This window comes from Phyllosticta citribraziliensis, assembly GCF_038025025.1.
Source record: "Phyllosticta citribraziliensis strain CPC 17464 chromosome Unknown J3D65scaffold_6, whole genome shotgun sequence".
Classification (NCBI taxonomy): Eukaryota; Fungi; Ascomycota; class Dothideomycetes; order Botryosphaeriales; family Phyllostictaceae; genus Phyllosticta; species Phyllosticta citribraziliensis.
Genome location: NW_027117343.1, coordinates 1,852,468 through 1,874,123, shown reverse-complemented (window position 1 = coordinate 1,874,123; position 21,656 = coordinate 1,852,468). Strand labels below are relative to the sequence as shown.

Below are 21,656 nucleotides of genomic sequence, written 5' to 3'. Positions count from 1 at the left end.
TTTATATCTTATAGATAGAGTTTAATATATCTATAGGCTATAATACTAATAGTTCTACTCTCTATATTAACATCCTTATAGGATAGGAGCTTTATTAGTTAGAAGTTTATCTAGGAGTAATAGTTAATAATATATAGGTCTAAGCCTATATCTAAGATCTATCCCTTATCTAGGTCTATTTAAACTAAGTAGCTTTAAGTAATATACGCGTTTTCTTTATATAGTATAGAGGTTATAGGAGTCTTAATAAGCTTAAGTACCTCTTAGTCTTTAAACCTTTTAGATATATAGTCTATCTATTTAGTCTTAACTTTATTAATATAGTAGGCTAGTTAGTTCTTCTCCTCCTTAGTATGCTCTACTATAGGTTTATATTTATATAGGTTAATAATATTATAGGAGGCGCGTATTAGATACTATTTCTTCTTAGATTTATCTATTAGGTCCCTATAGGGCTTCTTAGGTTTAGTTAGCCTTATAGAGTCTATATTTATTAGCTTAGAGGAGTCTTTATTTTAGCTAGAAACTTCTTAGAGAATAGCTATATTATTAGAGTAAGTATTAGTAGAGATAAAGTCCCTTTTATATAATAAGTAGATATTAATTACCTTAGGAAGATTAAAGTTAGAGATAAGATCCTTTCTTATTTAAAGAGAGCTAGCTACTTCTTACTCTCTAGTATTATAAATAGCTTAGATAAAGTAGTCTATTATTCTATCCTTCTCTAGGAGCTTTATATCTACTATTTATTCTTAAAGATACTTCTACTTACTTACCTAATTAATAGGGTCCTAAGTCCTAGAACCTTTTTAAAGCTTATAAAGCTCCTTTAGGAGACTTATTTCCCTATAGTTACTAGTTAGGGTAAAGTAAGCTTTAAGAGCTTAGAGTTTAGCTTTAAGGGTTTCCTTTCTATAGGCTTATTATCTAGTAATATAAGAGTATATATCTATAATTCTATTAATAATAGTAAGCTTCTTTATAGTAAAATCCTTATAGATTAGAATTATAGCTATATATATCTTTTATTTAGCTATACCCTTAGGTTTAGTAAGATTAAGACTAGTATAGACTAGTTTCTTAGGCTTAGGGTAAGCTTTACCTATTATATAGAGGTATATATACTAAATAAGTTTATACTAATTAAGAAGAGTAATAGTCTAATTAAGCTATTTATCCTAATCTTTAGTAGAGTTAAGGATAACTTTTAGTAGTATAGTTATTTTTAAAGTAAGTTCTAAGAGTTCTCTCTATATTATATAGAAAATACTAAGAGAGTTCTTAAAATTACCTTAATAGGAAAGATCTTAGTTTTTATAGAACTAGGGTCTAGGTTTAAAACTCTAAAGATTCTATAGAATTTTTCTAATTAGGTATAGTACTAAATATATACTAAAGGAGAGGGGCCTTCTAAGAGGTTCTAATTTATCTATTTAGTATATTTTAGTAATTCTAGGCTTATAATAATTATAGATTTAGTAGGGCGTCTATATATATAATTAATTATATAATAAGGGGAAGATATTATCTTATCTATTTAACTATCTACTATCTTAGCTATTTATATAGGAGTGAATTAGGTGATTATAAAGCTAGTTTATCTGTTTATTTATTACCTTATGATTACTAAATACTCAGAGTTTGCAGTATCCACTTGGTATTGAGCACGTGCAGTGGGGCGGATTACGCGATTCATCCACCGCTCGATCTCGCCCGCAGATCGATGTCGCGCGTTACAGATCAGATCCAACAGGGGTAGAAGCCACCATGCGCGCCTTTGTTCCTGGCATGACGATGGAGCCCTCAGCGGAGCTTCATCAAAAGCTGAAACCCTTGTGCACAACATCGTCTCTTCCTCTCCTCACAAACGCGTCGTCTCCTCATGCGCGTCTTCCACCACCTCTCGCCCTTGACTCGATCTTTTTTGGTTCCAGTAACGACGAGGACAGCTCGCTGCAGTCCAGCTCTCTGCTCATCCATCTCCGCCAGACAATTTAGCTGTGCTACACCACTCGCCATGCCCGACAAACGCAAAGCGCCCGCGTCGTCCGGGTACGCCGACTCGGCGGGCTCCGCATCTAATAAACGCTCCGCCGCGTCGACGCCCCGCAAGGCCATCAAGACGGAGCCGTCGAGCGGCAGCGCCAATGGCGTAAAGAAAGAGCCGTCACCGGCCACCTCTGACCACGCGCGCGCCGAGGAGCGCGTCGGCATCGTGCAGCGCGAGTTCTACCCGGCCGAGATGAGCAACGAGCGGTGCGCGCAGTACAACAACAACGAAATCCCGCGGCCGATCGAGGAGCTGGAGAAGACGATCGCGGCGACGCAGAAGGCGCGCGAGAAGATAGGCGTCGGCGACGCCGTGGTGCATTGGTTCAAGCGCGACTTGCGGACCAAGGACAACAAGGGGTTGAGTTTGGCGGCGAAGAAGGCGCGGGACGCCAAGGTGCCGTTGGTGTGCGTCTTTGTGGTCAGCCCGCAGGACTACCAGGCGCATTTTACGTCGGCCATGCGCGTCGACTTCGATCTGCGGACGCTGGAGGTGCTGAAGAGCGATTTGGCGGCGTTGGATGTGCCGTTGTTGGTGGAGACGGTTGACAAGAGGAAGAATGTGTCGGCGTGGTTGGTGGGCAAGTGTGAGGAGTGGGGCGCGAAGCACCTCTTTTGCAACATTGAGTATGAGGTGGATGAGCTGCGACGCGAGACGAAGCTCACAAAGTCGTGTCTTGAGAAGGGTATCAACTTCTCCGCTGTACACGACGATGTCGTCGTGCCGCCTGGAGCGTTAAGCACGGGCGCTGGCAAGCAGTACGCCGTCTACAGCCCGTGGTACCGATCGTGGATGGCACATATCCACAAGCACCCCAACCTCCTCGATGAATGGGAATCTCCAGGAAAAAATCCACCAGAAGCGCGGAAGAAGTTCAAGTATTTGTTTGACAGCTCCATACCAGAGGCGCCGCCAAACAAACGTCTCTCGGCCGAAGACAAGAAGAAGTTTGCGTCGCTGTGGCCGGCAGGCGAACACGAGGCACATGCGCGTCTGGACAAGTTTCTGGAATCCAGAATTAAGCCATACAAGGACAAGCGAAATCTGCCAGCCGTGGATGGGACGGCGAAGGTCAGTGTGCACCATTCTGCTGGGACTCTGGCTGCGCGAACGAGCGTGCGCATGGCTCGGGACAAGAACGGGTCAAACAAGCTGGACGCCGGAAACGCGGGCATCATGTGCTGGATCAGCGAAGTGGCATGGCGGGACTTTTACAAGCACGTCCTGGCCAATTGGCCGTATATCTGGTGAGTGTCTGGCAGAGTGTTTTTCTGACGCCAAATCTGACAGTGCGACAGCATGTTCAAGCCATTCAAATACGAGTACACCAACGTGGAGTGGGAATACAACGACGACCACTTCAAGCGCTGGAGCGAGGGGCAGACGGGCTTCCCGATTGTCGACGCCGCGGTGCGCCAGATGAACGACATGGCGTACATGCACAACCGGTGCCGGATGATCGTGGCGTCGTTCCTGGCCAAGGACCTGCTGCTCGACTGGCGCATGGGCGAGCGCTACTTCATGGAGCACCTCATCGACGGCGACTTTGCGTCCAACAACGGCGGGTGGGGCTTCAGCGCGTCGACGGGCGTCGATCCGCAGCCGTACTTCCGCATCTTCAACCCGCTGCTGCAGAGCGAGAAATTCGACCCCGACGGCGAGTACATCCGCAAGTGGGTCCCCGAGCTGAGGGACGTCAAGGGCAAGGCGATTCATGATCCGTACGGCAGAGGCGAGGGCAAAAAGGCGCGGAAGGCCGGGTACCCGGAGCCCATGGTCGACCACAAGTCGTGCAGGGAGAGGGCGCTGGCGCGGTACAAAGAGGGCATTGGGAGGAATACGGCGTGAGCAAGCTTTTTCAGGTGTGTGGATTTTTTATTCTGCCATTCGTCCATGTCAACACAGGCGCATAGTTTGCAGCAAGACGTCCAATCAGAAGCGCCAAACGCTGTGCTGCAGAGCGGCAGCGCAAAAGTGACAGCGGTCGGCGCCGGGAAAAACGGCGGTGCATGTGACGATGAGCTTAGCTGTCAGCCCAAGGCTTGATTCCTTGCATGTAACATGGGCACGAATGGAAGCGTGCGATAACTCGGTCTGCTCTTGTCGGCGCAAAAGCAGGGCGCGTCGTTATGCGGGACGTCGCTACGTCATGGCGGGGAGCTTCTGGAGCTATAGCCAACGTAACTCGACCTGCGCGGCATCGGTACCCGGACATGCAATAATGTACCCAGCGCATCACATTGATAAAGCTTGATTGAAGCGCGCGTCGCCTCACGGTCCCCTGCTCTTCGAGGTGCTGTCCAGGAAGCCTTTCGAACAAACCACCGCTCTGGGAGCTTCTTCCTTGCTCCGACCCCGCCTCGCTGCCCCTGGATCCCGTCCTTTTGCATTGCGTTTCTTCATCTACTGCAACCTCTGTACATCTTCAACACCAGAGCTTCGTCGTCATGTCTTCCAAGTTTGGAAAGCTGCCTTTGTCCACTTCTGGACCTATAGAATGCGCGTTGACGGTAAGTTTGGACAGGACCTGTGTTTGTCTTCTCCAAAGAGCAAGCATCCGCACAAGAGAATCCCATCCCTCCCAAGCCATTCTCACTCCTCATCCACTTTCGATACTAACATTGCGTAGGGATCCGCTCTCCTCAACGACCCATACTTCAACAAAGGCTCAGCCTTCACTCCCGAGGAGCGCACCGAATTCAAGCTGCACGGGCTGCTCCCGCCCAACGTGCAGACTCTGGACGACCAAGTCAAGCGCGCGTACCAGCAGTACCGCAGCCGCAGCGATGACCTGGCCAAGAACACGTTCATGACGAGCATGAAGGAGCAGAATGCCGTGCTGTACTACCGCCTCATCCACGACCACCTCAAGGAAATGTTCAGCATCATCTACACGCCGACCGAGGGCGACGCCATCGCCAACTACTCGCGCCTGTTCAGGCGGCCCGAGGGCTGCTTTCTGAACGTCGAGGACCAGGACCGCATCGCCGATGACTTGAACCAGTTTGGCTCGCCCGACGAAATCGACCTGATTGTCGTCAGCGACGGCGAGCAGATTCTGGGGATTGGCGATCAGGGCGTTGGCGGCATTCTCATCTCTGTTGCCAAGCTCGTCATCTACACGCTTTGTGCGGGCATCCATCCCGCGCGGACGCTGCCCGTCGTCTTGGACTGCGGGACGAACAACGAGGAGCTTCTCAAGGACGACCTGTATCTGGGTCTGCGTCGGCCCCGGGCGCGCGGCAAGGAGTACGACGAGTTTGTCGACAAGTTCATCCGCGCTGCGCGAGAGAAATACCCCAACGCCTACATCCACTTTGAAGACTTCGGCCTGCACAACGCGCGCCGCATTCTGGACAAGTACCAGCCGCAGTTTGCCTGCTTCAACGACGACGTGCAGGGAACGGGATGTGTCACGCTCGCAGCCGTCATGGCGGCGCTGAAGGTGGCGGACGTCAAGTACGAGGACCTGCGGATCGTCCTCTTTGGCTCTGGCACCGCGGGAACGGGCATTGCTGACCAGATCAAAGACGCCATCGCCATCAACACGTCACGCTCCAAGGAGGACGCCGGCAAGCAGGTCTGGTACGCCACTCACTAACTCCTTTAATCTACCCTTTTAGTGACTGCTGACCTCGTCCCAGGTGCATCGACAAGCCCGGCCTCCTCCTCAAGTCCAAGCAAAAGGATCTCACCCCCGCCCAACTCAGCTACGCCCGCGACGACGCCGAATGGGCGGACAAACCGCACGGCGACTTGCTGTCAGTCATCAAAGCCGTCAAGCCGCACGTCCTCATCGGCACGTCGACGCAGCCAGGCGCCTTCACCGAAGCCGTCGTGCGCGAAATGGCCGCCCACGTCGCGCGCCCCATCATCTTCCCGCTCAGCAACCCGACCAAGCTGCACGAAGCGACGCCCGCCGACCTGTTCGCGTGGACCGCCGGCCGCTGCCTCGTCGCCACCGGCAGCCCCTTCGCCCCCGTCACCCACGACGGCCGCCAGTTTGAGGTCGCCGAGTGCAACAACTCGACCACCTTCCCCGGCATCGGCCTCGGCGCCGTGCTGTGTCGCGCGTCGCGCCTCTCGCCCGGCCTCCTCGTCGCCGCCACCAACGCGCTGGCGCAGCAAGCACCCGCGCTCGATCCCGCGGCCAAGGGCTCCCCCCGCGAGCGCGCCCTGCTCCCCGACGTCACGGCCGTCCGCGACATCAGCGTGCGCATCGCGCACGCCGTCATCCGCGCCGCGCAGGCCGAGGGCTTGGCGACGCAGCGCGGCATCCCGGGGGATGATGCCGAGTTGGATGCTTGGATCCAGGAGCAGATGTGGGAGCCGGTGTATCGCCCGCTGCGGCGCGTGGGGCGGGAGGAGGCGAGTCGGTTTGCGAGGGGCGAGGCGGGGAGCGCGAGTACGAAGAGGGGGGCGGATTACACGGAGGGGGCGGCGTGAGGGGGGATGTGTATGTAGGGTTGGTCAAAGTGAGTCAGTAAGTTATTCAGTGTTTGAGAGACCTTTTTTAGAGTGGAGAGTTCCTTCATTACTTCGTCTACGCGTCGTCCCATCCCATCCATCCCATCCCATATCTCAGTTTCTACTTTACAAATAATGTACAACACCCCCCCTCACCCCCTACTCCTCATACCTCCAACCCCTCGGCCTCTTCTCCTCCCTCCACGCCATCAACTCCTCATCTGCGCCGGGGTACTTCTCGTCGAACTCCTTCTTGCCCTTCTCGACCCGCTCGTCCCACTCCGCCTGCTCGCGCGCCTTCTCCTCCTGGCCCGCGTGCAGGCGGCCAAAGCGCGCCGCGAAGGCGTCTTTGGTCTCGGGGGGTGGGGGCGCGGTGGGAGCAGTTGTGGGCTGCGCCGTGGTGGTGGGGACGGGGGTGGCGGCGGAGGTGCTGGCGGCGGCGATGGTGGTGGTGCTGGGGCCGGCGGTGGGAGCAGTCGTGAGCTGCGGCATGTTGGCGGGCGGGCTGGGAGCAGCCGTGACGGCGTACTGCGCCAGTGGGTTGAACGCTCCATAGCCGAGCGGCGCGCCACGCGAGATGGCCATGAGTATGAGCGCGGCCTCGATGGTCTCCGCGTCGTGGGTCTGCTGCGCCTGCTGGAGCTCGCGAGCTCCGACGCCGAGAGCTTGCGCCTCAGCCCGGATGGTGGGCGCGACGGGCGTGCGGGCACGGGGAGCGTTCGACGTGGGTGTGGGGTGAAGCTCCAGAGGCGTCGACGAGCGGTGGCCGGTGGCCGTGGAGGCAGTGGACGACTGAGCGGGCGACGCAGGCGAGGCAGCCGTCTCCGGACGCGTTGTCGTCTCGTCCTGCGGCGTAGAAGCAGCCTTGCCCTTCTTCGCGCCCTTGCGCTTCGACTGGCGCTTGCGTGCTGGCGACATTGGGGGAGGCAGAGTGCGTTGGGGTGGTGGTGGTCTGGCTGGCGAGCTGGATTGCTGGGGCTGAGCGGCGGCGGCAGCTGCTCTCTGTCTGGCTAACTCGGCGTTGTGTCGTTCAAGAAGTTCGATACGTGCTCGGATTTGCCTGGGCGTGGGCTCTGCGTTGCTGGGGTTGGCGACGCCGACGATGTTGCTTGGACGTATGTGGAGCTTGGCGACCTTGCTGGGTTGGGGACGCTGGGCGGGCAGCTTCAACTTGACGATGAGAGAGGGCTTGAGCTGTGGATCGCCTGGTGTATGCTGAGCTGGGGTGGGTGGAAGAGGAGGAGGAGGAGGAGGAGGAAGAGCGTGGCGGTGGGCGTTGATATCGGCCTCCTCTTTGACAACAACGAAGCGCCCGTTTCGAACGCCGAAGGATGGCATGGCGAAAGACAGAGTTTTCAAGAGCTGGGAGACTTCGTCTGCTACGCAACGGTATTCGAGAAGAGAACTAGACGGACGACCGCTCTTCTTGCTGTCTCTTCTGCTGCTGGAACACTTGTCAGTTATGCCATTCTGGACGCGAGACTCTGGGACTGCAGCGTTGGAGCCCCATACCTCGCCGAATCCGGATGAAAGCTGGGCGATGAGGCTTCTAGAGCTCCTCTCTGTTGGCAATGAAGATGAAACTGCTCCAGGGTGGGTTGCCGGCTCAATATCGTGAGCGATTGGCCGTCAGACGTGGAGTTTAGGTTGTGGGCAGCAGCTGGGAGCGTGACGTGAGCGAGCGGGTCAAGATCCAACCCCGTTTTTACTCACAGAAGCTCAACGCTGGACAAGACCTTGCCAGGATGAAAGGAAGACGTTGCGGGTACGTGTCTGGAGAGGTGATCGAGAGGTTCAGGAGAAGAGCAGGTTGTTTTGTGCTCGTCACGGCGGGTCACTGGCTCCCGCCTCGCGTCGCCGAGTCGACTCAGCATCACTTGCACGCCAACATCGACACCAGCAAAGAAGAGTACGCATTTAGGGCGCATTCGATGACGGGTGATAAGTACTATCGACGCATGCTATTCAGAAAGCGTTCGTGGGGTTGAGGTTGGCGGGTATGGACACTGAAAGAGTAGGGAGAACCCGCTGGCTGACTACCATCTACAGCACAACGAGGCGTCCCCACGCATGCCGCTTTCCAGCAACGCGACAACAGCTCAATCCATCATTATCACCGCTTGGACAGAATCAACGGAGCCTCTCTCAGCGCCGAAACCCTTGCACTTCTCTGAGTTGCGCCTCAAGGGGAGAAATCTCCAACGAGACAGCTGGCCGACACACCGCCCGAAAAGACGACGTGCGCAATGAACAGGAACAACACAGCGCTCAAATGAGAGCCAAAGCCCTTCAACGACCTTCAAAGTCAGCAAGAGAGACCTGGAAGTTATCCATTCGCCGCATTCGAGTCGACTTTGGACTCGAACACCGCCAACGGCAGCACCGCTTCTTTATCTCGCCAGGCCCCTTCATCGTGGCATAATGCTCAATGATGCAGAGTATCGGAATCTAAAAGACAACAAAGCGCAAACACTCGTCGACGGTCGCCCACCACTGCTTGCCATCCAGACAGGAGGACAAAGTAGGTAGGATGGAAAGGTTGGAGAGGTGCACACCAACCCCAGAGACAGTCAAGCAAGAGGGTAAGTTGTGTCCATGGTTGCGGAATCGACTCTCTGCGACTCTATGAGAGAAACATCGCACTCCAGGGATTAAGTACACGTTCCGCTGGCGGCAGCCAGGCTTTCACGAGCCCGACGTTCACAAGCCGACCCACCGACCACCCGTCAGGAGACAGCGCACCGACTCCCCTTCAGCATGTGGCAAGGCAACAGGAAAGGCTAGGCACGAGGACAACCCGCTGACCGCATCGCGTGTTCTACGTCTGCCGCCTGCTCTAGGATAAAACGCGCGCCGCTCGCTGCGTCTTCTCCTCTTCACTTTTTCGACACTGATTGCAGGCGCACTGCTTTGCCGACTACTATCGACTGAACTTACTGGCTGCTGTGAGCGGCTGTGCTGAGGATCGAGACTGCGGTGGGCTTGGAGGGCACTGGGCATGGCGGTCTGACTTCTTGCTGTCGATTTCCTGGGATGGCGAGTGCTTGCAACATTGCGTGTGGAGAGGAACAGCATTTTTCCTTCGGCACATTGTCCGTCATCGACACACGATACTGCTACGTCAAGAAAACCTTCAAATTTTCTGTCAATCACTTGAGAGAGCGCGGAACAGGCAAAAGGTCCAAGTGCGTTTGATCGTAATTTGTCGTACTGTCTCCATTGCACATCTGTAGCCCAAAATTTCCTTGTGAGTAAGGACAGACATTCGAGTGGGACGCAATTCTTTCGAACGCACAAGTCAGATATTCACGAGATCGAAATCCAAGATAGTCACACGACTGGCAACAAATCTCGTTCTACGGCTCCTTCGTCTGTGGGCATAAAACCCCCCGTCCTTTCTCTCCCTCTCTCTAACTATTCGCCTTTGCAGCGATTGCTAACGCTCTGTTCAGAGATGTCATCGTGTATTACACTGCTGTGGAGGGTCCGGTGTTTCTCATCCTACCCGTACTTCTTCCTCATCTCGATTCGCAACCAGAGCGACTGTCCACAGTATCGCTTGTCTGGACAACAAGGCATCATGCTTCCGTCACATCAGCCATCATCAACATCCGACAATGCTCTCCAGCGCATTCTAGAAGCTAAGAGCCTCCTGGCAATTTCAAAGGACCGAAAAGACACAGGACCCACCAGTAGGATCTCCAGGGGGTGCTTTCAGTACTCGTGGATTTCGGCGAAGAATTTTGGAATTCAACATGTCTTTTGCAGCTGAAGGAAGCTAATCAAAGAATACAGGCGCGCTTTAGATAGCCACAGGAGACGCGCAGTCAGGATATCTCTGAGGCAGGTGGCCGTCACGGGCCCCGCAGACACATGCCACACGCGAAACTCTGAAGCCTGTCAACATTCTGCAAGCCCCATCTCCGCCTCCGCCACGTATAAAAACCACGACCACCGCCCTGTCTCGCTCTCCCCAGCGTCCATGTCCTGGCAAACAGAACACCTTGGCCCTTTCACTAAGGGCTAGAGAGGTCGAATACCTATTGTTGGGAGCCAAATCTATTCTGGATTGCACTTTCGGGGGGCGGGTGCTTTGTCTCTCCACGCGGAATTCCTACCAGGTTGGAAACCGGCATCATATTCCTCTCACGACGCTGCCCGTCGTCACTTGTCTTTGCTTCAACACTGCATTATAAAAAAGGTGGAACTTTGCCTCTTCAGCAGCCATCTCGGCGACTAGCAGGGATTGGAAGAAGAAATATGGGGACAAACGGGTCCCAGAGTCATCGCGACCCTCAAAACTTTTCGGGACAGCGAAAAAAATCGTGAATACCGCGGAAGGTCAACACTCTCTCGTTGATTAAGCAAACCCAAGGACTCAAGACACGCTTTATATACCTCTCCGGCCGATAGTCACAAGCTTCAAGAACTAGACACGTGCGGCAAGCGATCATCATACCGAGAATCGGCGCTCAGCGGTCAGGAGGTCGAGAATCAGAAGCGAAAATGACAAGATGGGCATGTATCGTCCACTACGACTCCACTCTCATAAGGTATAAATTGCTGAGCTCAAGTCAGTGCAACTTTCCTCCTTGCTATACTGCCTGCACACCTCCCAGATTGTGCGACAAAGCACCAGGGGAAATCCTACTGCCTGGCCGCAAGTTCGTTCAAACATTGTATTGCGGGCAAGGGCAGGTAGCATTTTCGTCCCTTTTTCGCTTCGAGGCCAGGAATGTGGCCATATTCCTACTCCGCCGCTGTTCATCTTTGTCCGTCATTGCTGCGACCGTTCGCCGCACCACGACGCAAAGCGATGACCCCATTGACTTGCCTGACTGCTGTCATAGAAAAGATAAGGAGGCAGACGTAGGCAGAGCACAACAGTATTGCTCATTGCGTGAGTCTTGCAGACAGTCTGAAATGCTCAGGGTAGAATCTAGAAAGAAAAGAAGAATCATGTCTGGTTGACGGAAGGAGTTTGCAGGTCGAACTGGAGCGTTTAAATACTCCAGGAGAGAGGTGATACGTGCGACTGCGCCCCGTCTACGTGCCCCTGAAAGATACCTGTGATGAGGAATAACGCACACACATCTCTTTGGCGCCTCCGGCCGCGTATAAAACTCCTGCTTCTCCTCTTGCAAGTTCTGCACACGTTGCAGATCGCAAAGCTGCACCGTTGGCGAAGGATCCAGCCAATTTCGACTTCCTTCGGCGCTTTTTGCAGAAAATTCGAGCTGAGGCTCTGCTCCTGATTTCTCGAAGTTCCTAGAGGCCACCGTCACCCCATTGTCCCGCCATCCACTATTATCGGTCCTCGCTGCGGCCACTCAACGCAAAAAAGCGCAAAACACAAAAGAAACTCCATCTTTTCTCGCCGCCCGGTTCCGCGAAGTGAGGGCAAGGAAAGGAGCATAGAGACAGTGTATGAGAGCTTGGGTCTTGGTGGTGAACAGGCAGTCAGGCTGTCCTGTGAAACTCAAGATCCTGTCGTCGTTCTGGTAGTCAAAAAATGTCTGCCGGTGGAGTTGACGACCTAAATACCCAGGAGGTGAGTGACACGTGTGACGCCCCCGATCATCAATTGCCCCTGAGCACAGGCAGTCACGACTCACAAGGAGCAATGCGCGTGCGGACTTCTTCAGCGCCCTTGGTTGCGTATAAAACTGCCCTCTCCTCACTCAGTCAACGGCGCAAGGAGCGGCTTTTGAGACTCGTAACTCGCTCGGAAAAATCAAAGTTGTTACTTCTCTTGTGCTTTTGGAGAGGAGGGATTTACTTGCATCGTCCTCTGCAAATCCCCACTCAATTACCAGCACTATTTTTTGCTACGTCACTATCCATCATTACCTGTTGATGCGGCGACCGTTCATCGCGCCAAAACACAACGAAATCGAGTTGTCAGAATGACTCACTGGCTCAACAAACAAGAAGCGGAAGAAAAGAAACATACAAATTTTGCGATTGATAAAGGCAAGCAGTTGTCCATCTGTACGAATCTTTGCGAAGTCACTCAATGTCCGACTGTCTGGTTGACAAAAGATTTCTAGCACAGGGAGGAGTGGGTTTAAATAGGCCTCAAGACGCTGCCAGATGCCCTGAAGGACGACACGTGCAATGGCGAGAAGCTCAGAGTCACAAGGGCAGAGTTGCGCGCCCAGCGCATTCTACGCCCTCGCATAAGGTATAAAACTACTCCTTCTGTCTCTGTTTGCTGACTTGTCTGCAAGCCTCTCAGCTCTTAATGACTTCCCTCGCGAAGACTTTTGTGACTGTCGGCGAACATCTTCAGCGGAATGACGACTGTTTTGTGTGGAGGCTTTGTGCAGAGGTGAAAACACATTCCTCTCCTCCAATTGCTTTCGATGTTGGGAAATTGTCGTGGTTCTTCAACGCAGCTAGACATCATTACGGTGCCTCGCCGCAGTCCTTGAATACTCAAAAACACTGCCAAATTGAAGCTTCGCCATGGCGAATTGCGCATGCAAAAGGATGGCAAGAAGAGGAGAACAGAGCGCACCAGTCGCGTCGTTGAGTCCCTACCAAACAAAGACAGACAGTCCGACTACCTTATCATCCTTCGAAGCTTTGTAACTCTGTCCGTTTGATGCAGGAATCCGTTGAGAAGGGGGTAGGCAGCTTTTATACTCTGCAGCTTCAGGGGCAAGAGTACCAGGCAAGGCAGCAGGTAGGGGTGTCACATGCAACGCCAGCCACGTCGACACGTCGACACAGTCGCGCCGAAGCAGGAAATGGAAGCCACTGCATCATAAAGACACAGCACATATGACTTTGCCCACGTCTCCTCTCTCCTTTAAGGTATAAAAGAAGCTTCTTGCTCTTAGCTATGTCCTTCTTCTTGTCATTCCAGCGCGCTGAGCTGTGTGGCAACCACGAGGCTATTATGCCACTGTTGGTGGCTCCATTACCGAAAAGGATCACTCTTTGGCTGTGGTGGTTGCTCTTTTCATAACCTTTTTCCTAATACTCTTCGCGTGGAGACGCAGATTTATACCTCGACGGCGATAGTGTTCATCATGTGTCCTTACTAGTGGACGGCGACACTGTGCCATGGAACCCCTGGATTGCTGTCTGTTGCTGCGTCCTCTGACTCCCCAGGAAGAGAAAGGAAAGAGAGAAAAGGCAGCCGACGGAAACCAACAGTGGGGATCCTTTTGAGCTTCTGCAACAGTGTCGCTGGCAGTTCTCCTCAGCTTTTGGAAAGCCAAGGCACTGCATCCGCAACTGGTGAGAGAAGTGCGAGGTCAGTTCCTACTTAAATACTACTCCTCTGTCAGGGGCTCCAGCCGTTACATGGGCCGCATTGCCCCCGCGCGCTAGAAGTAGGAAATCACAAGCGCTAGCCCTCCTTCAGCGTATAAAACCCCCTACACTCTCCCGTTGAATCTGCTCCCTCATCCACGACATCAGCGCTGGAAAGCTCGGCTCACCACAAGAAGCCAACCAATCGAAAACTGTCGGCGTCTACAACTCCTTCCAGACGATTTGACTGCGGTGGCTGCCGCCCGTCTTGCTGTGTCAGACGTTCTACCAGAACCCCCTTATCCTCTCATTTCCCCCGTCATAAAGCAAGCAGCGCCGACATCGTGTCCCGTTGACACCGTGCTCCAGCGCTGAGTGTCCTCGCCTGCGTACAACATCGTGGCAAAACGACGCCCCTGAGCTGCTCTCCCGCGAGAAGGGAGCAAAACGGAGATAGAAAGACACTTACACCCACACACACACCAGCTGCAGTCTGACTTTCCACCCAGAGAGTTCCTCCACAGCAGTGTAATCATGTCCTTGATCTCTTGCGAGCCCACTCGCCTGCGTCTGCTCTGCTATACAGGAAAGATTTGCCAGGGAGAGAGGCAGGGGGTTTATATACCCTGCACTCCACTCCACTCCGGTTTTCAGGAGACAGGCTGAAACCACTGCTGCCAGGTTCCGGCTGAGGAGGTGGTCAGGAGGCAAGCAGTCAGGGGCACGAGGGTGAGGGCGGCGGTCAGGAGGTCAGGGGTTCCGGCCGAGCACGCGTATAAAACCCCCCTTCTCCCTGCACTGCTTTCTCTGCATCTCATTACCTACGACGCTTATTTGCGCGCATGGGACTAAAGACGATACACTCATGCTTTACTTGGGAGACCTGCCAACTCGCAATTCTCACTTTCTTTTTGCCCTTGTCTTTGCCTCCCTGCCATACGCTGTCTTCTACCGCCCTTCTACACAAAATGCTATACCTCAGCGTTGTGTGGGTATAATGGCTGCTACCATCCAACGCCGTTCTCCCGCAGCGGAAAGCGGATGCGTTGGCGATGATAGGAGAGGAGGCATGAGCACGGTGGACAGACCGCGCCCATGTGGCCGGCCGGACACGCTTTGCTCGTCCCGGTCTTCGCCAGCGGCTATAAAACCGCCCGCCCTTCTACTTCCCCGATGATTCTTCTGCGACACGGCACAGCGCGCCCACCGCCCCAGGAGAATGATGGGACATTACTGGTGGCCCACTGGTCATGGCGGCAAGATTCGATGTGACTGTCTCCCTCCCCTTCTCTACTTCTGCCCTCTCTCTCGCCCCCGCACCGCACAGCGCGACGTCCTTTCACATCCGCAGTTTATCATCACTAAAGCAAGAGCCGCACATCAACGACACAACACTGCAACGACACCAATCATACCTTAACGTCGAGGACAACAATGACGACGAGGAGAAAGAGGAGGGAGGTGTTGGTGGAAGAGGAGGAAGAGTATATGGTTCACTACCTAGAATCTCCGCGTATGCCCATGGCATGGCAAGTCATAGCATGACGACATGACAGACGATTGGATAGACGACGGCACGACGACGGCTCGACTGGATAGACACGCTACGCACATCCGATCCAGTCCATGAGACTGGCCGAAACCAAAACCACCCGCCAGTCCACACACGCACGCACGCAACAAAAGCAAAAGCAAAGCGCTCACGGAGAAGAGAGGCTCGAGCTCGAGCTGAAAACAGAAAAAGAAGAGGCGAGAAGAGGCGAGAAGACACGACATAAAACGAAACCAAAGCCCTCACTCATTCAATCAATACCACCCATCCCCGGCATAGCCACCCCGCCGTATCCCCCCGCCGCCACCACCACCACCTCCATCACCAACCACGACGCCCGGCGGGACGTACCGGTGCGGCTGAGCAGCCGCAGCCGCAGCGAGGCGATCGCGCTCGCGTTCGCGCTCGCGGCCACCTCCGCCGCGCTCGACGCTGCTGTTGCGACTGCCCCACGGACTGCCGGCGCTGCCGGGGGGCCCGGCGGCGAAGCGCAGGCTCTGGCCGCGGCTGGGCGGCGGGCCGGCCATGGTGTTGCGCTCGGCGCGCGGCGGGTAGCTGGGACGGCGGGCGCCGCCGCCACCACCGCCGCCGCCATGGTGCTGCGGTTGTTGCGCGCCTCCCCCGGGGGCGTGCGGGCTGTAGTAGCCTTGGGGGACGGCGGAGGGGGTCGCAGAGGCCGGGACGCGCGGGTCGACGCCGGGCTGCGCGTTGCCTGCTGCGGCGGGCGTGATGGGCGCGGTGGGGTGCATGTGCGCGACTTGAGTGGCGAACAGGGGGCCGTTAGTCGGGCGGAAGCCAGGGGGCAGCTGGCCTGAATTAGGTGATGAATTCTGCGGCGTCATCATGGACGCGCCGGGGGCGTGGGTTTGATTGCGGCGGTGGGCTCCGTGGCCAGAAGTGCGCTGGCCGGGACCGTGACCACCGCCAGCGAGCTCGCTGAGGTTGGTGCCGGAAAAGGTTTTGATGGGAGGAGGCGTTGGGGGCGCGCTGTTGCTCGCCGAGGGCACGTTTGATGGAGCTGGCATATAAGACTCGCGCGGACTGGGGCGCGCAGAGCCAGCCATGGGAGAGTCTGCCGGCTCGCGATCTCGTTTGGGGGAGTTTTGGGCCTCGTGGGCCCAGTCGCGTTCAACGTATCTCTCCCTCACATCTTTCGGTGGCCGTGAGGGATCGGAAGTGGCGTGTCTATGAGGGCTGTGAACTTTTGTCGTATGGTGATGCGTTGAATTTTGCTTTTCTTTATCGCTGTGACGCCTGCTATGCTGCGCGTGTTGCGTGTACTCGTGGAACGGCGGAAAATACTCTCGGGGCGAGCCTGGGGGCGAATGCGATCGACGATGGCGGAGGGGAACATTTGGATTGTACGCTTGCGAGTGAGTGCGCGCCGGACGAGGGCGCGTGTATGCCATTTGCGGACCATCGTCTTCAGACTCGGAAGACGGCAGACTACGTGCAGAACGGCTGCTGGCGCGTCTGTATGCCTGCGGCCGTGGCCGTGGCGGTTGCTTTGGCGGCGGAGGGCTCGACGGCTGCCGCGAGTGGCCACCGTGGTGTGGGTGAAGGTGAGCATGGCGATGAGGAGTAGGCGTAGGATCCAGATCGTCGTCATCATCATCAAACTCTCCAGCTGCATCCTCGGAGACTGGCGAGGTGCTGCGACGATGGGCCACGGGGCTTCTACGTCGCGGGTCTTCCCTCTTTCCCCAGGGTGTCCAAAAGTGCTTGCTCAAGGTATTGGCGACTACACGGCCGCGGTCCTGCACAATCTCACGTGGCGTCCGCGTCTTGTAATCGGGAACACGCGTGTAGCGGCGGATAATGGTGGGACGGCCCTCGCGATTGCGATACAGGGGATTGCGAAAGTACGCGGCGGCGGCGGCATGGGTGCGGTCTTCCGGGGGAAGCTCTTCTTCGCCGTCACTGTCGACGATTTCGATGCGCGGGCTGGCCACGCCAGGCTTGGGTGGCTCAACGGCTTTGGCAGCCTTTTCGGCTTCCTGGCGCAAGCGCTTGGACACGTTCTCGTACCATGTGAGCATGTCATCATCGGGCTTCTCCGGAAAGGCCTCCTTTGGCAGCAGCTTGGGAAAAATCTTGGACGTGGCCGGGTCGACAATGTCAAACTGGGCGACGGCGTTCTGCAGAAAGGGAACGTGCTCGTCTGGACCGAGCAGCAGCTGGATGGTCTGCCATGTCACGAATCCCTTTGGCTTCAGCGCGGGTATAGAGGGTATTGCGTAGCCGTCCGAGTCCGGGGCCGGCTGGAGCGAGTGCAGACAACCGAGAGACTTGTAGATGAAGCCGATGGAGGAGGCGGGCGTGTCGAGGAAGAGGATGTCGTAGTCGCCGCCGACGGCCTTGTAAAAGGCAGCGAGCTGTGTGGGGGTGATGTCTGTGCAGTCCTCGGCGGGGCCGAAGTTGGAGGCCTGTGTGGGGAAGCGGAGGTCAGTGGAGACGGCCGTGATGCGATGCGACGGTGAGCGGAGCGTACCACGTAGTTGGCGATGCCGGCCAGCAGGCGGTTGAGCAGGTCGGTGCCGCACTTGTTGGGCTTGAAGAGGTAGCCCCAGAACTGGTGGGCGTCGGAAGAGGGCGATTCGGGCTTCGCGGTGCCAGTCGTCTCTGCCATGCCGGCTCGGGCGGTGATGCGACGGCTGGCAGCATGCAGGGAGGCCAGAGGGCCAGGAGAAATCTGGAGAGAGAGGAGGAGAGGGAGGAGGGGAGGAGGATGAGGGCCGAGGGCGGGAGACGCTGGCAGCCGATCAGAGCAGAGCAGCAGAGCAGCGCAGCAGCAGCGGCGGCGGCGGCGCGGGTTGGCAGACGGAGGTGAGCGACCTGAGCGTCGACTTGGGCCGTGGTGGTTGGTTCGGGTGATCAGCAGCCAGCCAGGCTCAATGCCTCGTACAGTACAAGTCTTGTCATCCAGACCCAGACCCAGACCCAGACCGGATCTCCCTCAGCGAACTCAGCCTGAAGCCCGACAATAAAAACCCATCACTCCCAGTCCCGGTGAAGCTGAAACAGCCCTCGATATACTCCCCCCCCCATCACCGATCGCTCTCCCGCCAACTCAGCCTCAGCGTCGTCCCGACCCCGTCTCTCCCTGTTCGTGCCTCTACCGCTGACATCACTGCCGCAACTCACATAATCGTCCCTGTTAGAGACGGTAGTGCTGCATCGCACCGCATGCGCCCGGCTAGAAAAGCCCAATCATCGTCCATTGCTCCGTTCTATTACATAGCACTAGCTGCGCCGTTCCATGGCCCCCGTCCTGTCTTGCAGACCTGTAGCGAGCTCATTCCATGCATCTGCCGTCTGCCCTTGAATATTCTAACACGTTTTGTTGACCGCCTCACCGGCCACCCCCCTTCCCCGCCGTCTTCGCCTCGCCTTCCCCTTAGTGCTCGAGCAGCCTCAGGCTGCCCTGCACGACGACGTTCTCCAGGATGGATCCCGGAGGAATGTCGATCGTCTGGCCCTCGGTCGCCACAATGATGACCGTGCCCTTGAGCGTGACACCGCGGCCAATGTTGACCGCTCCCGTGATGGTGAGGTGGTCCAGCTCGCGGATCTTGGGGATCGACGGGATGCGCGACTGGAAGCTCGACACCTTCTTGAAGTCGGAGCCGAGCTTGATGAGAGGAGCAGGACCGAAGCGGTTGGGGTCCATGACGAGCTGGCCGTGCTGCAGCGTGTAGAGGTCAGACTTGACGAGCATGAGGTCGGAGCAAGTCTTGACGGGCAAGAAGCGCCTGCGGGGCACGTTGACACCGTGCGCGTTGTTGAAGTGGCGGATGGCGGCACCGACGGCCGTCTCGAGCTGGATGACCGAAAGGTCGGCCTCGCCCTTCTTGTCGGCCGGGATGCTCTTCTCGTTGGGGATGATTTCCATGGCCAGCTCGTTGTTCTCGACAACGCGCTTGACGGCATTGAGGCTGAGCCAGATGTTGTTGGTGTTGAAGTACTTGAACTTCTTGATCGACTTGAACTCGTTGACGTGCTCCTTGGGGACCTGGGCGATTTCGAGAAGACGGACCGAGCCCTCGTAGTCGATGATGGTACCACCCTTGACGTCGGCCTTGGTCTTGTCCGTCAGCTCCATGATGTACTCCGACTTGGTGTCAGTCATGTGCTGGAGGATGCGGAGGTCGACGACGGCGCCCAAGTTGTCGGCGTTGGAGAGGAAGATGTACTCGATGCCGCGGTCGATGAGCTTGTCGAGGATGCCAGAGTTGTACATGGACTCGAAAACGTCACCGTGACCAGGGGGGTACCAGTCGGAGATCTGCGACGAGGCGCTCTTGGGCGCGGGGAGAAGAGAGTCCTTGAGCACACGGGGGTACTTGGACTGGTTGAAGGTCATGATGTCAATGTTGTGGCCCTCGTACTTCTTGATGATGTTGGCCGTGTCGGCGTCTGTGTTGAACGAGTTCATGAGGACAAAGGGAACGTTGACATCGTAGGTGCGGTTGAGGTACTCGATCTGACGGACCGACAGGTCGAGGAAGGACATGCCGTCGCGGACCTCAATGACGGACTTGGGGCCAACGCAGCCCATGGAGGTACCAAGACCACCGTTGAGCTTGACGACGGCAAGCTTCTTCAGGTACTCCTGGGACTGGGTGTCGGCGAGGTCGTGGTAGTCGACGACCTGCTCGGGCTTGGGAGGAGCGATGCGGGACCACTCAATGGCGTTGCCCTTGGCCTTGTCGTTCAGGTAGCGGCGGAAGAGGGCGAAGAAGTTGTCCATTTCCGTCTCGAACCTCTGTTGGGAGTTAGCATTGAGGCATTGTATGAGAGGTGAAGCGTGCTTACCTGCTTCTCAGCAGGGTCCTGGACGGTGTCGACGAGCTGGTTAAGCGCATTGCGCATCTGCGAGGCGGCGACAGAGGTGGAGGTGTTCTCAAAGGCCTGGTCACCGTTAGTATTGCCATTGACGTAGGTTTGCGCCATGGTGCCAGCAGCGTGCCACGAGCTTGTCAAGTGAGGTCCAGAGTCGAAGCCGGTATTTGAGGTGGCAGCCACATTGGGCGGCGAGAGCATGGGACGGGCCGGTGGGCGGGACTGAAGCACCAGGGATAAGGGGCTGTTACAGGTTTCCACGTAGAGTGTGGGGCCAAACAGCTGGTCCCGCGCCGAGAGTGGCCTCGTCAGACGGCATGGCGACGATGATCTGGATGGAGTCGTCGACGTGCCATGATCGGGGCCCATCAGGTGTTTCCGACAGTTGCTCCCATGGTGCGTGTCCGTGGCCCAAGCCCCAAGCCAGCGCACTCGAGGTGGCGGTGGACGGGGGGCAAGGCGGTGTCGCATGTGTTTATGGCTCGTGCTGTCATGATCGACGGTGGTGTTGAGGGGTGGCGGCCGAGGAGTGGGGTGGGTGAGGCGGCGGATGTTTACTCGCAGGCGAGGTCGTTTGCGAAGGGTTCGACGGGTTTTGAGCGGCCAATGCAAGTCGCACGGCGTCGGCGTCAAGCGTGGAGTGACATTGTGTTCAAGAGCGGCGAGTGGCACGCCGCTGGCGGGCAACATGGCGAGGGGAAAAAAGTTGGCTTACCATGTGAGACTGGGTCTTGCCATGGTGCCTCGAGAAGCCGTCGGCGTCACCGTCGTTGGTGGAGGGCTTGAGGCGATCGGGGATGATGCGCGAGGCCATGTTGATGAAGGTGGGATGCAATGAAGTGAACTGCAAACAGAGGGGCAGAAAAGTCAATAAGGGGGTGGTTTGGAATGGTCAGTCACGGAGCCAAGGCGCGGCGTCGACTTACATTGAGCGAGCGGTGATGGGTCAATGAGGCCGAGCCGAGGAGTTGGACGTCGGTCTCTGAGGGTGATGGGTGGAGTGTGTTGGAGGAGAGAGATGAAGGCAGGAGGGAGGGAGAGAAGATGAGGGAAGATGGCAGAGGGCCTTAAGATGTACGTGGTGGGTGGGTGGAGGGGAGAGCTCCGCGGTGGCCAAAGCTCCTGCGCCTGCGCCTGTCCTGTGGCCTGGACACTGACAGCGGAGGAAAGTCGTGGCCGGTTGTCACTGCGTCGTCTCGCCGACCGCCCACGCCCACACCACACCACACGAACCGAACTGACCAGGCCAGGGATGGCTAATTTTGGCGTGCGGCCTCCATTCACGCGCCGAATGCTCCACCACTGCCAATTACCGACTGCCGTCAACTACATCAATTGTTGAGCGACCGTTACGGCACTGCAGATTCATGACCCGGGCCGCCTGCAACCCAACCGTCACGCAACGCAGCCGTTTCTTGTGCCCTCTCTGCAGTGGCAACTCGAGCGCGCGTCGGCGGCGGCAAACTGCTGATCCCCTCCCCC

At 56.1% G+C, this 21,656-nt stretch overlaps 5 protein-coding genes across 5 annotated transcripts; 2 read left to right on the top strand and 3 right to left on the bottom strand.

Annotated features, from left to right (window-relative positions):
* Positions 1–1,706: 1,706 nt before the first annotated feature.
* J3D65DRAFT_625362 (photolyase) lies at positions 1,707–4,322 on the top strand. The gene is made up of 2 exons (XM_066800334.1): positions 1,707–3,297; positions 3,349–4,322. Exons 1-2 carry the CDS (start codon positions 1,883–1,885, stop codon positions 3,896–3,898), a joined length of 1,965 nt encoding a protein of 654 aa, XP_066655543.1. The 5' UTR covers positions 1,707–1,882; the 3' UTR covers positions 3,899–4,322.
* J3D65DRAFT_677371 (NAD-dependent malic enzyme 1) lies at positions 4,323–6,498 on the top strand (the record flags this gene model as incomplete). Its single annotated transcript, XM_066803643.1, has 3 exons — positions 4,323–4,560; positions 4,680–5,635; positions 5,695–6,498. Exons 1-3 carry the CDS (start codon positions 4,498–4,500, stop codon positions 6,494–6,496), a joined length of 1,821 nt encoding a protein of 606 aa, XP_066655542.1. The 5' UTR covers positions 4,323–4,497.
* A 117-nt stretch (positions 6,499–6,615) lies between these two features.
* J3D65DRAFT_379062 (uncharacterized protein) lies at positions 6,616–8,185 on the bottom strand. The gene is made up of 2 exons (XM_066795765.1): positions 7,090–8,185; positions 6,616–6,787 (listed from the first exon to the last, which is right to left on the bottom strand). The coding sequence occupies exons 1-2, from the start codon at positions 7,853–7,855 to the stop codon at positions 6,735–6,737; spliced, it is 819 nt and encodes a 272-aa protein (XP_066655541.1). The 5' UTR covers positions 7,856–8,185; the 3' UTR covers positions 6,616–6,734.
* An 8,940-nt stretch (positions 8,186–17,125) lies between these two features.
* On the bottom strand, positions 17,126–17,961 carry J3D65DRAFT_553010 (uncharacterized protein; the record flags this gene model as incomplete). The annotated part of the gene is made up of 2 exons (XM_066797105.1): positions 17,126–17,758; positions 17,827–17,961. Coding segments are annotated over 2 exons (768 nt in total), but the record flags the coding sequence as incomplete, so codon positions are not given.
* A 561-nt stretch (positions 17,962–18,522) lies between these two features.
* Positions 18,523–21,296, bottom strand: J3D65DRAFT_625345 (UDP-glucose pyrophosphorylase). Its single transcript, XM_066800333.1, has 4 exons — positions 21,101–21,296; positions 20,890–21,018; positions 20,148–20,243; positions 18,523–20,097 (listed from the first exon to the last, which is right to left on the bottom strand). Exons 2-4 carry the CDS (start codon positions 20,986–20,988, stop codon positions 18,730–18,732), a joined length of 1,563 nt encoding a protein of 520 aa, XP_066655539.1. The 5' UTR covers positions 20,989–21,018; positions 21,101–21,296; the 3' UTR covers positions 18,523–18,729.
* Positions 21,297–21,656: the final 360 nt, after the last annotated feature.

Bases quoted from the DNA above. Each gene is read 5' to 3' on its own strand.
- J3D65DRAFT_625362 (XM_066800334.1), top strand. From the start codon at position 1,883: ATGCGCGTCTTCCACCACCTCTCGCCCTTGACTCGATCTTTTTTGGTT. The intron at 3,298-3,348 runs GTGAGTGTCTGG...ACAGTGCGACAG, and splicing joins GCCAATTGGCCGTATATCTG to CATGTTCAAGCCATTCAAAT.
- J3D65DRAFT_379062 (XM_066795765.1), bottom strand. From the start codon at position 7,855: ATGCCATCCTTCGGCGTTCGAAACGGGCGCTTCGTTGTTGTCAAAGAG. The intron at 6,788-7,089 runs GTGGCGCGCCGC...GAGTGGGACGAG, and splicing joins CATACTCATGGCCATCTCGC to CGGGTCGAGAAGGGCAAGAA.
- J3D65DRAFT_625345 (XM_066800333.1), bottom strand. From the start codon at position 20,988: ATGGCCTCGCGCATCATCCCCGATCGCCTCAAGCCCTCCACCAACGAC. The intron at 20,244-20,889 runs GTAAGCCAACTT...AACGGTGACCAG, and splicing joins GCAAGACCCAGTCTCACATG to GCCTTTGAGAACACCTCCAC. The intron at 20,098-20,147 runs GTAAGCACGCTT...AACTCCCAACAG, and splicing joins AGGACCCTGCTGAGAAGCAG to AGGTTCGAGACGGAAATGGA.